Genomic DNA, 16,981 nt, shown 5'->3' on the forward strand with positions numbered 1-16,981 from the left:
AATATTTTTCTCACCATTGATTATAATTAGTTATGGGGTAATCTGCACTAAACCTATTTGTTTGGAATTTAAAACTGCAAGTAGAAAGAAATAGTTTTGAAGGATGTACTGCTACAGCTTTTACCATAAGAAAATAATAGTAGTCTCACTGACGGACTGAACACCAATAAAGTTTGTCCCCTCACATCATTTTCTAGACCAGTGCTTGATCTTTAAATTTTTGTTAACTCTCTGCTCCAAGCTCGACCGCAGCCTCAGTGCTTGTGGACTGGCCTCCAAAACTAAATTGACCAATGAATGAGGAACGCTTGAATACCATCCTCTCGCCACCTCACAAGGTCCAGTGCATAGCAGAACTGCTGACCAGTTCTGACAGCTGGCTGGCCCTTCCACACTAATGGGTTGCAGTTTGGCCTGTGTTTTGGCTTTTGTTTGACTTCATGAGTGGAGCGGCAAAGGCACAGAGTAAGACTAGTAGAAGATAAAATGAATGTCTATAGACTGTTTCATTCAGTGAGTGGCTAAGATGTGTCTTGATAGCAGGTTGTGGGCTTCGAGGGCACTGTTGAACAAGCCATCTTGAATAATTTTATTAAATTTTTTTAATAAATGAAATTAAAAGCTTTTTTAGTTTTATTTAATGATGCTCCACATAGCTTGATACTAATCCCTAGCATTTATTATTGGAGCTTGCATTATAATTGCCTCGTTTTATGGGAGCTTGTGTTTCTTATGACGATTTAATCTTAATTTTCAAGAGCAATCATTAAAATGGGGAGGTTAGGAAATGGATATTAAATGTCTTAAACTTGCTTAAGCGGAATTAAAGGTGTAGACCAGTCATACAAAAAACCGCTCTTTATTGTTACCTCCTGCTTAGAAGACAGAGTCACGATTCTTTAAGAGCAATACATTTATCCTGGTTGTTATCCAAGTTTGTAGGGTAACGTAATGTATAAAAAGTCTTTTCTGTCACCAGAAAACATAAAAAGGCTGCTCCACTTCTGAGAACTACAATTTCTTAAGAAATGTTTTGGTTGTGGAACTATTTAAAGATTCACTTTCTAATTTTCTTTCATTTTTTTGTTTCAATTAAATCAAATGGAAGTACTAATGCCCAGATGGCCATGCAGCATGAAATAATAGTGCCCAGGCTAGAATTTAAAGTCATACCTTCGGGCAAAAACTCCAGAGCGCACACAGAATGAAGAAAGTGTAAAATGTTTTTTAATGTATATTTAACAACAAATACCCCAGTGACTATTGATGTTTCGTCTCAGAAGAATCTATTTCTCCAGTATATCGGAGGGCATAATATGAAACCACTCACAATTTTATTTTCTCTGTTTTTCTGCTCCTCTTCCTCTGTGTCTCTCCTGTATCTCTCTTTCGCTGTCTCTCTTTAAACATTTATCTTCTGTTTTCTCCTTACAGGCCCTTTGTGCTTTGTGATGTTGGTTTTTACAGCTTTTTACTCACTAGAGTTGCCATTTATCTTTTATAGATGCCAGCAGCTAGAAGCACATATGAAATGTAACCATTTCTCTGTGACTAATTGTCATCGCTTGCGTTATTCCCTTGATGTCACTTGTGTCTGGTCCATGTTGGGAACTTTTGCGTTTACACTATTGCTGTGTCTCTCTGTCTTACACATTTCTATTGTGTTCACACAAATACCCACTATACACTATCTCTATAACACCCACTATACATTATACACTATCTGTCAACTTGTGATGTTTGACAATGTGAACATTTTCAAAGCTTTTTATTTTTCAGCTGGTAATAGTCCTCATTACAGTAGTTCCGGTTTTCCGGCCCGTTTTTCACCATTGTCAGGCCTCCTATTAAATTAGCAATTGTTCATTACATATTACATGTTTTTATAGTTTGCCACTGTTAATTCAAATGTTCATCAGTTTTCAGTTTTTGGACCTCACTAACATAAAAGCGTGATGAAAATACAGCCTGCGCAATGAAAGGAACAGAAGCTCAATGCCATTGTCAGTGCAAGTTTTTCTCTTTGAATGTCCAAAGCAACTCTCTGAAACACAGCAGTCTTACACTCCCTCAAGCATTTCACTCCCTGACACACTGGATGGTAGATAGAAGACTCTGTGAAAAATGCCTGCTAACCAAGGAGCAATTACTGGCCTACATTAATTATTCTATTATTTCTGTCATTTTGCAGGGTTGAAAATACCCTCAGTTAAGTTTGGGTAGAGAGGAAGGCCCAGCAAGAGTCTTTTACAAAGCTGTTTTTATCAGTCTCACAGCTTGACATCTTTGCAATACTCAAAGTTGCACAGACCTTCGAACAGCCCCACCTCAGTGCTTTTGATTTGTTTGCTTCAGATTGAATTAAACTATTGCCTCCTCTTATCACTGTATGATTAATAATCACATTTGCAGAGCTAACTTACAGAATAAGTGAATGAGTGAAAAGTGATTGGGAAAGAGGGGCAATGAACAGGGAATATTTTCAACAAAGCTCTGTTAGTTACTTTTCGCTCCAGGGGCCTCTGAATTTCATGAGCAGAAAAGCTTGCCCTTACAAACTAACCCTTGCTCTCTCTTCTCCTTTGTCCAAACTGATTATGCACAATCAATAATGTTTTGTATTTTTGTCTTCTCTCTTGTGTCTTCTGGGGCATCTAGGATGCTGCAGGCAAGGTGCTGGACCGGTGGACCATCATGTCCCGTGAAGAAGAGATCATCACCCTGCAGCAGTTCCTGCGCTTTGGTGAGACCAAGTCCATTGTGGAGCTGATGGCCATTCAGGAGAAGGAAGGTCAGGCAGTAACAGTTCCCTCCTCCAAGACAGACTCCGGGATTAGGACATTCATTGAAAGCAACAACAGGACCCGCAGCCCAGGGCTCCTGACACATCTGGAAAACAGTAGCCCGTCAAGCATTCACCATTTTGAGAATATCCCTAACAGCTTAGCCTTTCTCCTTCCCTTCCAGTACATCAACCCAGTCTCTGCCCCCATGCTCGGCTTGCCCCCAAATGGCCTGCCTATAGAGCAGTCTGCTCTCCGCCTCAGAGAACCCAGTCTGCCAAACCAAGGTGAACAGGTGGATACCAGTGAGTCAGAAGTGTCTCTTTCACCCTTCCGCACTGGCCAGAGTCCTAGCCGTGGAGCTCTGGGAAGCATTAACAACATAGAACCCAAGACAGAGCCCAATAACAGGGCATCGCCTATCTCGCCAACCCCTTCAACCCAGCAGGCTCAACAACAGCAGCAACAGCAGACACAGCTACAGCAGCAGCAACAGAGCCAACAGCAGTCCCAAAATCAACCTCAGCAACCCAACAGCTTAAGTGACCATCAGGTTCACCACCACTTTGTAAAGGACGAGCAGTCTAAAACAATCACCCATCCTTCCTTTTCCTCCAAGATGCATCGCATGCGTCGAATGGGAGCCACCTCGCGCAAGGGTCGTGTGTGCTGCAACTCTTGTGGCAAAACCTTTTATGACAAAGGTACACTTAAGATACATTATAATGCTGTACACCTGAAGATCAAACACCGTTGCACCATTGAAGGCTGCAATATGGTCTTCAGCTCACTACGCAGCCGCAACCGTCACAGTGCCAATCCCAATCCAAGGTTGCACATGCCCATGCTGCGCAATAACCGCGATAAGGACCTCATTCGTGCCAATTCAACCACTGGCACACCTGTCATCTCAAGCACCAAGAATGGTGGCTTTACACTCACCAGCCCTGGAAGGCCACCACTGGGCTTCACTACTCCACCAGTAGATCCGATGCTTCAGTCACCATTGCAAAGTCCACTGGTATTCCCCTCGCTGAAGTCAGTTCAGCCCGTACAGCCAGTGCCGCCATTCTACCGTACACTACTGTCCCCTGCGGACCTTGTTAGTCCTCCAGTGTCACTGCCCACCAGCCCCATTCTGCCCACCACGACCAATAGTACTACCCTCATGGACCAGCAACAGCAGATCCTGGCTGCTGCTGTGGCTTCACACAATAATGTTCATGTGTCAGAGGCAGGACCCATGTCCCATCGCTTATCCACACCTAGTGCCAACCAAGACTTCACCACTGGGAGCAGTGATCCTACACCCAAAAAGAAGCCCCGTAAATCTAGCATGCCTGTAAAGATTGAAAAAGAAGTGATTGATGTAGCAGATGAATATGAGGACAAAGATGAGGATGATGATAACATCCACCACAATCACCACCACCAGTCATCACTTCTTCACAACAATATCAAAATAAATGGAAATTGTAACAGCAACAACAATGGCACCGGGAACCACAGCGGTGGTAGTGGGCAACAGTCCCCTTCCCAGGATGAGATGAGCCCTGGCATAGCTCTGAGAGGCATGATGAGACAAAGTGAAGATGAATGCCGGGAAGGCACTGACAGCAGGGGTGGAAATGATCTCAGAGGCTCTGGAGATCTACGCTGTATGGACAGCTTCACCTCTGAGGACCAGGACCATGAGAGAGACTTTGAGAATGAGTCTGAAACCAGTGATTCCAAGATGTTCTACCGTGATGAGCTGATGGATGTAGAGGAGCAACAAAAACACATCAGGGGTGGAAGGGGTTTGGACAGGGAACATGATGACGAGGTTAGTGAGGAATTACATTTGAGGAAGCAAATGGAAGGAAAAAGCCATTCCTCACCCTCCCCTCATCAACCATCTATCAAGATCAAGGAAGAACTCAGTGATCCTACTTATGATATGTTCTGCATGGGCCAGTATGGTCTCTATAATGGAGGCATGGCAGCAGCTGCTGCCGCTGCCGCAAGCATGGCGGCTCTGCATGAGAGCTTCATCTCTTCAATGGGCTATGGTGCCAGCCCGCCCAAATTCCCATCGTCTCAATCACCAGAGGGAGACCCATGCTCAAGTCCTGACCCTAAGATCTGCTGTGTGTGTAAGAAGAGCTTCAAGAGCTCCTATAGTATGAAACTGCACTACAAGAATGTGCACCTCAAAGAGATGCATGTGTGCACTGTGGCTGGCTGCAACGCTGCTTTCCCTTCTCGAAGGAGCCGAGACAGGTCAGTGCTAGAACTTGGTAATGTAACCAATTTACTGTAATGTAATTGTGACAGTTTCAGGTAGGTTTAATGGGAGGTTCAACATCTATTATAGTTCATATAAAGGAACAAGATAATGAATATACAGTTTTTGCAGTAGTTTGACAAAAGCAGGAGTTTTACAAAAGCTATATTTAAACAAGTTCAATATGAGCAATTTTGTGAGAGACAGGACTTTGTGAGATATTCAGTATTTTATTACTGAATATTTACCTGGATGGACTATCACTTAACATCTGTTAGCTAATGGAACACTAAAAGTGATTCAGGAGCATCTGTTCAAGTCAAAGTTTAGAAGAGTAGAAAGTCAGGTTGAGAAACACACACACACACATATTCAGACAGGCACTAAGGTATACCCATCAACCCTCCAGCTGTAGTGTTGTTTACCTGCCCTCACTACCTCACCTTGTCATAGGAAGGTGAAGGCGCATATATTAACATAGACAGCGGTTTGTCAAACCACTGCATTTATTAGCGCATTAAAAGGTGAGGCTAGCCATACTCACCTGGGCCTGTTAGCACATATCAGTCCCACACACTCACTCACTCTGCAGGATATATACACTACAGCACAGACAGCAGGTTGATGCTGACACTTGCTGGAGGTACATAACATCACCTCTGCCCTGGGTTAGTACAGGCACGCAAAGGGATTACAAACAACATTTTTTTATATTAAGGAGGTGACTTGTAAGTGTAAACTGTGTCCAACAATGATCTGATCTGATCTTCATCTAAATCAAGAGTAATAACAAATATAACGCCTAAAATAGCACAAAACAAAAATACTGCTAGTGGAAAAAGTCTGTAAACCTTTGGAATAATTGCAGCATACTTTTTCTGCCCACTGTATGTTTGATGACAAGAAAAAAATCAAATCGTAATCACAAGCTTTATTTTCTAATATCCATAGCACTTTAATTTAAGTAAAGGGCAAGTTGAAACTTACTGCATGCTTCTAATTGGCAAATCTCTGAGAAAAAACTTTACATTTTTCCTTAGAGTTTTGTCTCACCCACACACACTGGCTCTGCACCCCATCTTCTCCTCCTCCAACACTGCTATCTCCCTCCATTTAAACATTCGGCTCCTTTTCTACTCAAAGTGTTTTATTACTTTTGTTGTTTCAGTGGCATCTGTTCTTCTGTTTGTTCATTAGCAGCATGTAAATAGAGCAGGTGATTCTGTGACTCTATTAGAGGGGAGCAGTGGGAGCAGATCAAGAGCTAGTGTTAGTGAAGGTGCAACCCTGCTGCTCACCTGACACAGCTGTGCCAACACCAGCAAGATGACATGAAGTGTTATTATAGGATGCATTGCCCCAGTGTGGTGTACTGCCACATTGTGAGTTTGTTAGCTCCCTTTGTTTTGACAAGGCTTTAGGAATAGCGAGCGCCTGAGGCATGACCTGCCTGCTGTGTATGTATGCATGCACACATATGCACATTTGCAAGCGTGCATGCTGGAATCTGCTGTCAACGCCCCATGGTGGCTCGTGGAACAGCAAGATGAAAAAGTAATCAGAGCAAAAAAAAATACACGTTTACATGTACCAATGTGTAGCAAGGACCTCTGTGTAGTGTGACCTCTGCCTATACACTGGTTAACTTGGATATATTTGTGTATGAGTCAGAAAAACACAGTTTGAAATTATAAGATACAGTAAACACTAAACACACTAAGTGGCAGAACATACTGTATGGGAGACAGAGGAACAGGAACACAATGGATCTTTGAGGCAGGGATATATAGTGGGTGAGACCTACAGTAAGCACAGTATCGTTTCCATATTATTTCTTTGAGGAATAAATTCCTGATGGCATGTGGGACATATTACTCCACCACACACTGAAACAAGGAACAAAACAACAGAAAGAGGCTTGAAGAATCCTGGGGCTTTGAAACAAGTCAATACACAAGCCAGGCTCTGGTCAAATTCGTCCCTGGATAATCCTCTAATGACATAATGTATGTTTGAGTGTAATGGAAGCAATAAAATGGGAAAATAATTTGGTTCTTCTCATAAGAGCATTTGCTCTTATAAGATTACGCATTCGCACATACAAAGACAGTTGCACAAAATAACGTTGAGAATGTTTATTACTAGTAAATTAGATAAGTCAAACTCCATTCTTTCTCCTAATTAGATTTTTCTTCCAACAATGTTAGCAGTAACAATTAATAAGCAGCTCTTTTTAGTGGTTCACCTCAGATTTAAAAGACTGATGAAAACATTTAACACAAATTAATTATCTTTAAAAAAAACTAAATAAAAAGAAGAGTTATAATATTAACCACAGTTAATAAAAAAGAAAATGAGACTATGTTAAACCAGCAGGTATTTGTTGTTGAATGACAACTTAATGCAGGACACGGTGTAAATGTGCCACCATGGAAAAAAGTACCACTAGTGTTCAGTTTGGATCGCTGCCTTAATTACTGGACTGTAGAATGAACACCAGGTCTCACTCACGGCCATAAATAATTGCGTTTAAATGAATACTGTACATCTTTACACACACACGGACATATGCAGAAAAGGATCATTTATTGTGTCCTTGAGCAAGCATGTAATGTGTGTATTTTTGAGTGTAAATCAGAGAGCAACAGAAGTGTGTGTGTATGCATGTGGCTTTATAGTCGGGTGTTTTCTCCAGCCTTCTGGCCGCCTGCTGCACGGAGGTAAATGATTGCATATTTATTGTGGGGAGCAAGCAGTGTCGGCAGAAGTGTTGAAGAAGCTGCATGATTAACTACTGCAAAGGCACACATACAAGTAATCATCACCATTATTAGCCTCGTTAATCACATTTTTAAACCAGTGATGAGGCCTGCCTTACTTATCTCATTTTTATCACCCTATCCTACTTCTCTTTTTTAACCTCTACTCCAACATTTTAACCTGCTCTTTCTATGTCGCACGAGCGACTAAGTGTCCTCCCTCTTCCACATTCCCATGGTGCAGCAGTGCGCGGCCCTCAGTCCCTGCATGGGCCGCTGCAAACGGAGAGAGTGAAGGTTAATTATGCTGGAGAGTCTTTTCCCCCACCCGCTCCTCCTTCTCCCTGTCTCCATCCTTTTCCCTTGATCCCCTCACGGCAAGTGGGCCCAGCTCCGCTGCTCCACAATCAGCTCTCTGTTTGTCTCTTGTAAACAAAGGGCACGCCGCTCATAGAGAGAATATGTTAGCAAAAGCCACTCACCCCAGCTGAAAATATCTTCTGATTAAAAGACGGAAACTTTAAATATTATATCCCTTTAGCTTATCATTGACAGTTTCCTTGTGATGTTTTTTGTGAAGAATAAGGGGAATTTTTTCATTGTTTCATTCTTACACTAGATTATTAACATGTAGACACGCACAGAAACACACTGTCATCTATGAAACTTCAAGTAATTTTAAATCAAAACTTCTACAACAAACAGTTTTCATGTGATATTTAAAGCATATTTAATGTGTATTATTAATAATTGTGGTATGTGAACTTGAGGATACTCAAATCATTGTTTGTGCTGCTGAAACAATGCAAAGGAGATATAACTGTGACAGAGTGTGATAGATGTTACTAAAACTCTTGTCCTCCCACTTACACCCAAAACCTCATAACACACCTAAAATGACAGGAAAGACAAAGAACCACTGGTGTCAGTTTAATACCACTCAGCTTTCCATCTCATTTACACATTATGAGTCATTTAGACAACACACACACACACACACGCGCGTGCATATACACACATATCCGCACTGACACAAAAACAAGGGCAAGGGCCATCAGATGAACCTAAAGATGATTAACGCCAGTTGGGACACACTCTCGCTCTGCCTCCTCTGCACAGTAAAAAATGGGCTCTCTCGAGGCCTCCCCCATCTTTTGGGCGAAGATGAGACTGTCAAATTGGTTTGCCAGCCACATTACTGGCCAACAGGGAGGTAGAAATGGAGAAAGGGGGGACTAAAGAGTTGGGTTTGGGGGAGGAAAGACAGAGCATACTGAGATAGAGGGTTGGAGAAGAGTGGGAAATGGGGCAGAAAGTCTAAATCTGATAAATGGAGGGATAAATGCATTATGCCCACCGTGTGTGGATTCAGCTGACTTATTTTGATTATTTAGGGCAAGGAGGCATAGCAAACACAGGAGATAAATAATAATTTATCTAAATGATCATAAACTGGACTATTTCTCTCCTTTTCAACTTTTGAGATAAAAGAAAAATCGAAATGGTTACAAATGATGTGTCATAAATTGACTTTCTCATCTCATTTATTTTGTTTGCATATATCTGTAACACCTATTAAAAACAAACTGCAGGGTTCAATGTGAACCTTTCTTTTATTGAAATTGTCTAACAATGTTGTGTGCATTTTGAGTATCTAAAATGGCTACTGTAAGCTGTAGTGCAGACTACTTACTGCACGAGATTTAGCATGTTTGACTTTAATCTTAAAACTGAGATAGCCATGGTTAACTTAGAGCTTATTAGCAGTGAGAAGGTGTTGTAAGAGAGACTGAGACATGTTGCAAAGGACCTGCCTACCTGAGCATCATCAACAGCATCCTGAACTTCAGGTTCGACTGAGCAAATGCATACGTGAAAGCCTGTTGGTGGGTATCCCTGCCTCGAAACATTCCAGCCTTTCACAGCCAAGCGTCCACACATGTATTTGACTAGCCAGGGATACAACGCCACAGACCCTGAATCATGAGTCCCATATTTTAGCCATAAGCTTACGCCATATGGGTGCAACTGTACTATCAAAGGATAAAAGAGAACAAAGGATTTATATAGTCTTTTTGATCGAAGTCCCACTATATGGAAGTAGTATATTTTCTGTTTTTTCACACAGTCACAAGCACACACACACACACACACACACACATGCAGTGACAGCCGCAGCCAATCGATTTGCCACGCTCTCTCTCCTCAATGCTGACGATGCTCGAGTGGACGGGCTCCTGGTTGCTTGGTTCACAGAAAAGGGTCCCTCAAATGAATGTATTTTTACCTCTTGCAGGACAATGTCGGATAGGGAAGTAAATAATTAAAGGAAAGGGACCCTTTTTGACTGCATCAACCCTGCCACTGCTGGTAAGCTCTACTATCCATTGTGACTCCATTTTTGCCCCTCCTTCTAAGGATGATCGTTTTCTTTTTTTAATTTTTGTTTTGTTTTACACACATGTGCCCTCCCTGCATGGAAACCCTTCACATTAAAGGCACTGAGTGTTTGCATATTTTCTCATTTGATTTACTGTAAGTGCTGACCTGATATGAAAGGAGTGGGCCTTGTCTATGTTGTATCTGACACTGGTCATTAGTTGCTTAAGTTTCCTTTCTGTGTTATGCAGTTTTATTGTGACATTTGTGCTGTGGTCCAGTTTTTCTTAGTCTGACTTGGCAACTGTGAAATTGGAGCATAAAGGCATTCAATTTGATTTTTTAAGCCCATTTTCACCTTGCATCCTAGCATGGCTTTGTGTGCTTACTGAAATCCTCACTATTCCTATCCCGGCTTAAGCATGGCACTTGTTACTTAGTTTACTTCATCAGCTGTAGCACATTGTGTGATACAGTTTGCCTTGAGTTTAGGAAAAACGCCCATCTTAATTAAATCCAAGTCTACATAAAGATATGTTCATTGAGGTGCTCGATTAAGCCACCTCCAATAGGGAACAAATGCGATAATGCTGTCAGGGCCTAGTGCTAATATGCTATCCAGTTCCCCTCGATTATCACATTACCACAGCTCAAATCAATTGATAAACTCCCATTCAATATGGTGGAGTATTTAATTGAGTCAGAGTCTATTGGATTTGAGGGCTGTGCAGTGCAGACATGCTGACAGTGGTAAACACTAGCAGGGTGCTCTCTCTCTGTGCTATATTAGTGCACTTTTCTGAGGGGAGATGCAGGGTGGATTTCTCTCTCTGTGACTGTCTGTGTATCTCAACTGCTAGTAAGAATTATTACATGTGTAGTGGTTCTCAGATAATGAATCTTTATGGCCTCATACCCTTTCATGTTCACAGAAGTAAGATGACCTGAGAATATGAAAAAATTAATTACTTTCAGTACAAATATAATAATTTTTATTATTTAATTTTTCAGAGGTAATCTATACTTGTAGTTTTTTAATCTACAACACTTCTGTTTCCCTACATAGGCACAGCTCCAACATCAACCTGCACCGCAAACTGCTGACCAAAGAGCTGGACGATATTGTCCTGGACCCCCGACTCACGCCACTGCCCAAGGACCTGCGAGCCGAGTTACTGGCCAAGATCTATGCCGGGCACCACATGGGTTTGGACCCTATGGCTGGGATGGGCATTGGAGGTGCCAGCCTCAGGCCCACCAGCCTGAACCACAATGCCCGTTCCCCCATGAGCAATGAGTATTCCCACCACCCTCTCAATCAACACCTTAAAAACCACCACACCAACGGCTTCTCTCGGAGCCAGCCAGATGACTATGTGGTGTTGGACCTGAGCACCACATCCAGTGTTCAGTCCAGCAGCAGTGTCCACTCCTCACATGAGTCAGATGATGGCAGCGATGAGGGCATCCTATTGGATGACCTGGAGGAGGAGGGGGGAGAAGAAGAGGAGGAGGAGGGCAACAGTGAGGGAGAGGACTGCTCCCAGCGCACCGAGAGGCGGGCAGGAGGGGGGCATCGGTATGAGTTCGGAGAACTAGGAGGAGAGGGACATGGTGAGGGGCTGGAGTCCTCCTCCTCACCATTCTTCCTTTCATCCACCGGGGGCAGTAATGGAGGCAGCAGTGGGATCCTCTGCAGCATCTGCCACAAAATGTACAGCAACAAAGGGACCCTCCGTGTGCACTACAAGACTGTGCACCTGCGTGAGATGCACAAGTGCAAAATCCCTGGTTGCAACATGGTGTTCAGCTCTGTGCGCAGCCGTAACCGGCACTCTCAGAACCCCAACCTCCATAAAAACATGCCATTCTCTACAATAATAGACTAAATAATGACTTGCTACTCTACCCTCCTGTCAGTCTGCCCACTCCTCCTTTCATTCCTCATCCTTATTCCTCCTCAAATTAGCTTTTAACCCCAGCCCAGGGCCATCAAATGCAAGCTAAATGCTTGTATGCCTCCTGCCCGTCCTCTGTAAGTCACTGCAAGACATTTCTATGTCCCTCTATAAAATTCATTGACTCTGAATACCGTTTATTATTGTGACCTTGGACTTTTCCTTCTTTGGAAGAACAGGATGACACTCACGGAGTTTGCTTTGTAACAAAACTCCAGTTTTGTTTTTTTTTTCATAAGCCCCTCCATCTTTCTTTCCAGCCTTCTCCCCCACTTTGTTTTTTTCCAAAGAATCTACTCAAACTCTTATTTGTGACTTTGCCTGCAAAAATGATAGTATTGAGAAAAAAAAAAAGAAAATCTTCTTGTTGTATTTGTGCAATGATATCTTTTAAATGAACCCCTTACAAAAGCATGACAGCTTCATTTGTAAATAATGTCCCAAGAGGCTTTTGGTGTAAAAGAGTTGTGTTGATGGTTGTTTGCTTCTTCTTTTTCCCCCCTCTCTTTATGGTTTTATGTTACAGTCCAGTACAATACTTCCAGCTATAGGCAAGAAAGAGGTAGCATCTTACTAGTTTGACTCATTTATGTTAGCTTCAAAGACACGTTTAAACTGAGTCCTAGAAAAAAAAGAATATCATGTGACTTGTTTTATCTACTTGTTGGATATTCAGAGGTTGCCGGCATGCTTTTTTAGGCTCCTACACTGATATCATTCTCTGTATTTCTATTGATTTTTTTTTTGTTTGTTCGTTTATGTTTATGAGCTTTAGTATACCAATTCAGTTTTTGCACTTTGCATCTATACAAGGGGATGTGTAATATTATTATAATGAGGACTTTTGCAATGATGAGTTGTTTGGGGTCATTGATGGCTACAAAGCCAAGGGAAATGACAGTACTTTCAACATACTTGTGCCAGTTTGTTTTTGCACCTGCTCATTTTCTAACAGTCTTACAACAGAAACATCCCTGAACGAAACGAAAGACCTTATCTCATCTCTAAAACACATATTCAGAAAGTGTCTCCAAAGTGTCCTGCTTCAAAACTAATTGAGGTGTGACTGAATATAAACAGCTGTTTCAGATACACAACTGAGTTAAATATTGATAATGACTCTACAGTATATGCATATGGTTACAAGTTAGAATCCCAATGTTTACTTCATTGGATTTAGTGGATTATAGTGGACTGATCTGCATTAAGCATGCCATTTGTTCTCACATAAGGAATCGTGATGAAACACAGCTGACCCATGGATTGGACTAACTATGACCAAAACAAAAGTGTTTGCTTAAGAAAAGCTCTTTCAGTGTGACATTGTACTTAACTCATGCCCCATTGGATTAATGTGATGCACTTGAGTCTTAAATCTTTTGCTGTGATATCTTCAGTGTCAGTTTCTATTGCTGAATGTCAGTTACAAAGGTACTCCATAAAAATGTTGCCATTTTTCTGGCTGTTGGTTACAGCCATTTTTAATATGTCCATAACTGTCTTATGGTACAAATATTTTCAGTAACTGGGCAAAGTAGCCAAGGGAAGGGTATTTATTGGTGGGTGATGTATCTTCATGGAGATGTTTGTGTCCAGTATAAGGATATTTTTTTGTAAAAAGACAAAAAATAGATGATTTTTCCTCATTTTCGACTTGTTTATCAATGTATTAGCAAATGCCATGTGTTACTATACAAGGAGACCTTCTCTTACTTGACTGGTGCTACACACAGAGGGAAAATTAAGCAGTGTTATGTGGTGTGCTGTACAGTATTCCCGACGTCTTACATCCATAACAGTGTTGAATTCCATTTGTCTCATACTTAAGCCATTCTGCAATATAGACATGACCTATTCTGGTGAAATATTTCATGTCTTTTTTTAAGGCTCCACCTATATGACACATGCAGTTTTCAGTCCTCTCTTCTCAGAGATAAAGAGAGCGAGACAGAGAGCTGAGGCTGATGGAAAGGTTGCGGAGGTGGAAGGCTGACTAGGGAGGAAAGGATGACAGCAACGATCATTAAAAATGTGCTGCTTCTCCGTTACCTGGAGGCGTCCCTGCCATTCCAGCTTCTTCCGTCTAATAACTCACTTGTCACTTCGTTACACTGCCAGACGCCAAGGCTGCTGACAAGACTGTGACACTGACAGAAAGAGAAGAAAAAGGCAAGAGAGTGTGTGCTCTGAACAATTCAATTTGACTCACTCAATTTAGCTGAATTCAGTTCATCCATTCATTTTCAAGATGTACTACTTATTCAGTGTGGTTGGTAATTCAATTGAATTCCTTTCTCTTATTCTGCTTTTTATTTGACTGTCAGAACACAGTTATTTAACAACCACCCTACCCATTTCTTCAACCCGCCACTCACTTACCACCTCTACACCCCGCAGCGCAGCTCCTACAGGGACACACACTAATAGCGTATGCTTAAGTTCACTGGATGGCCATGGCATAGGGAAAAGGGATGGGTAATTGCCTGTTTATCCCAAGTGAAGGGAAAATTGAGTACAGGAACCTGTGCCTTCTCCCAGGAGTGGGTTTCACTGAGGCGCTCGCTGCCTCGTTCACTCGTTCAATCCCTCTGGACCTCACTCTGGCAGGAATAAAAAAGTGCTACTCCAGGAACCCCGCTGACAGCTGTCTCTTTAACACACAAACACACACATGCACACACAGGAGAGTGACACACTATCGTGCGCTTTCCACTTATGGGCTGGAAGGATGACAAGAACCAGATGACTTGTTAACCTCTATCAATGGAGGAGCGAGGGGCAGGGAAAAATAGAGAATTCCCACCACAGGAAATGAAACTCTCCATCTAGCATTAAGATTATAGGCTGCCACAAACTGTATAACACTAGCATTTGATATTTACAGAGTCAGACAAGTAAAGTCCAGATGTATCATTATTATCATTTAATTTTAAACATCCTAACATGGTTAGACGCTAATGATTTATAACACTACCTGTAGTCGGCAGTGACATGAAGAAAATTTAACATTTAACATTTAACAATTGAAAAATGTATTGGGCTTGGAAAGGGGTATGGCAGTCCCTTACCAAGGCATGGGAGGAAATGAGGAACACAGGGAGAAAAGAGGGCAGCAGAGCCATGACTCCCCAGGACTCATTGCCCAGCTTCTTCTTGATTGTCTGCTGAAGAGTGATCAAGCCCCTCACATCACCACCCCTCTCCTCAACACTCTGCTCTCCTCTGAGAAATGACCACCAATTTCCCCATGTGCTCTGAGAAAAGCCTTAATACAATCTTTGTTACTTCTTCAGCCACATGGACCCAGATGCATTCTGCTACCTAGTGTCCGGGCTGTGGGACGGCAGGAACACGTCAGTTAGTGCACCTCACTGCCCTCGACCACTCAAGTGAATCTTTAATATTTGAACAGAGCAGCGTCAGGCATCAATTATTCTGTAATTCTACATGGCACACAGAAGGAGAAGGAGATGGCAAACGGTTGAAGCAGCTGACCTGTTAATCACTGTCCATTTTGTTCACATCACTGAGTGAGTGAGTGAGTGAGTGAGTGAGTGAATGAATGAGTGAGTAAGTAAGTAAATACAATAGGTGTGAGCAGAGAGGGTGCAAGGTGACACTGCATGCAAACTGTCCAGTTAATGTAGCTCATGGAACAAAGTGGGATTGAAATGCTCGATGGAACATCAGAAGGCATATGCAGAGAGAAGGAAAATACACATACATGGGTTTGTATAGATGCTTTAGTCTCATGTGTTATGTTGTAAAAACAAATCCCCTAATTAATTTGAACTGGAACCTGTGAAATGAGAAAAAAATACTGTAAATTCAGAAAATGTTTTCCATTGTGCCAATCCTATTTTACAGTCTTAAAGTATAAATAAGCTTGAAGACTTGATGAATTTAGATTTTTTGCTTTCACTTGTGTTTTTGTGTATCCAATGCATTTTGTGCCTGCGACTTGAAAAGCCTGTGTTATGGCACTGGCACTCGACAGCATTGCATGGCTACATAGTCGCACTGCAAAGAACAAACGGCGCAGAGGAGCTTGTATCACTTTGGTGTCAAAAATGGTGATTTGGAAACCTCATGAATACTGTATGTTACCTAAACAGGTGTTTCCCTTTTACAGACAGGAGGAAAAAAAGTGGTCCTCTTTTTAAAAGACTGGTTTCTTTTCTTCCCCTTTCTTTCTTTTTTCTTGTATTTGTTTCTGTATCATAACTGTCTATGGTTTTTGCATAAAATGCATAAGGGTTTTGGGATGTAAATGGAATTTTATTCATATTTTGTCCAAATACCTCTTGTAATTTGTATCAGAATTCTTGTACAATTTTTATATTAAAGATTTATCAGTCACTGGCATTTTGTCATCTCATTTTATTCAAATGGGAGCATCCAGGACGTATAATCAAAGCTGTGGTGTAGCTTAAAAAGACACCATTCTGTAAAATGCAGAAAAAATACAGAGCATTCAAATAGTGTGTTGGTCAAGTCATTTAAACAAGACGCTGTGATTTCACCAGGTTTTACAGGGCTCTTTAATTACCCTGTGATAAAAACCATTAGGGAAAAGGCTATCTTGACCAATTAGTGGCCGATTAGATTAATAGAGTTATTAAAAGATGTACTGGCATGAGGAGGAGGTATGCTGGCGTTGGCAAATTAGTAAGATGGACATACAGTACCTTTGTCTGATCATTTGCTGAAATTAAATTAAAAGATGTCATGAAGCACTGTGTTTAGGGAAAATGAATAAAAGTACTCAAAAAAGACTTCGATCTTTTACATAACTAAGCAAAAGCACAGAATATAATCAAAACTAGAAACGGCTTT

The 16,981-nt window shown here is 41.7% G+C and overlaps 1 protein-coding gene across 5 annotated transcripts in view; it reads left to right on the forward strand.

Annotated features, from left to right (window-relative positions):
- bnc2 (basonuclin 2) overlaps positions 1 to 16,504 on the forward strand; it is a 149,378-nt gene extending 132,874 nt beyond the window's left edge. For 4 of the 5 annotated variants that reach the window (XM_026360121.2, XM_026360123.2, XM_026360124.2 and 1 more), the window contains 2 exons: positions 2,659 to 5,045; positions 11,254 to 16,504. In XM_026360121.2, coding sequence (XP_026215906.1) covers positions 2,659 to 5,045; positions 11,254 to 12,076 — 3,210 coding nt within the window. In that variant the 3' untranslated portion in view covers positions 12,077 to 16,504. Of the gene's footprint in view, positions 1 to 2,658; positions 5,046 to 10,104; positions 10,179 to 11,253 lie in introns of all 5 variants that reach the window. The other variant, XM_026360125.1, reaches the window with a different exon arrangement.
- The last annotated feature ends 477 nt before the right edge of the window (positions 16,505 to 16,981 follow it).

This window comes from Anabas testudineus, chromosome 1 (genome assembly GCF_900324465.2).
Source record: "Anabas testudineus chromosome 1, fAnaTes1.2, whole genome shotgun sequence".
NCBI lineage: Eukaryota > Metazoa > Chordata > Actinopteri > Anabantiformes > Anabantidae > Anabas > Anabas testudineus.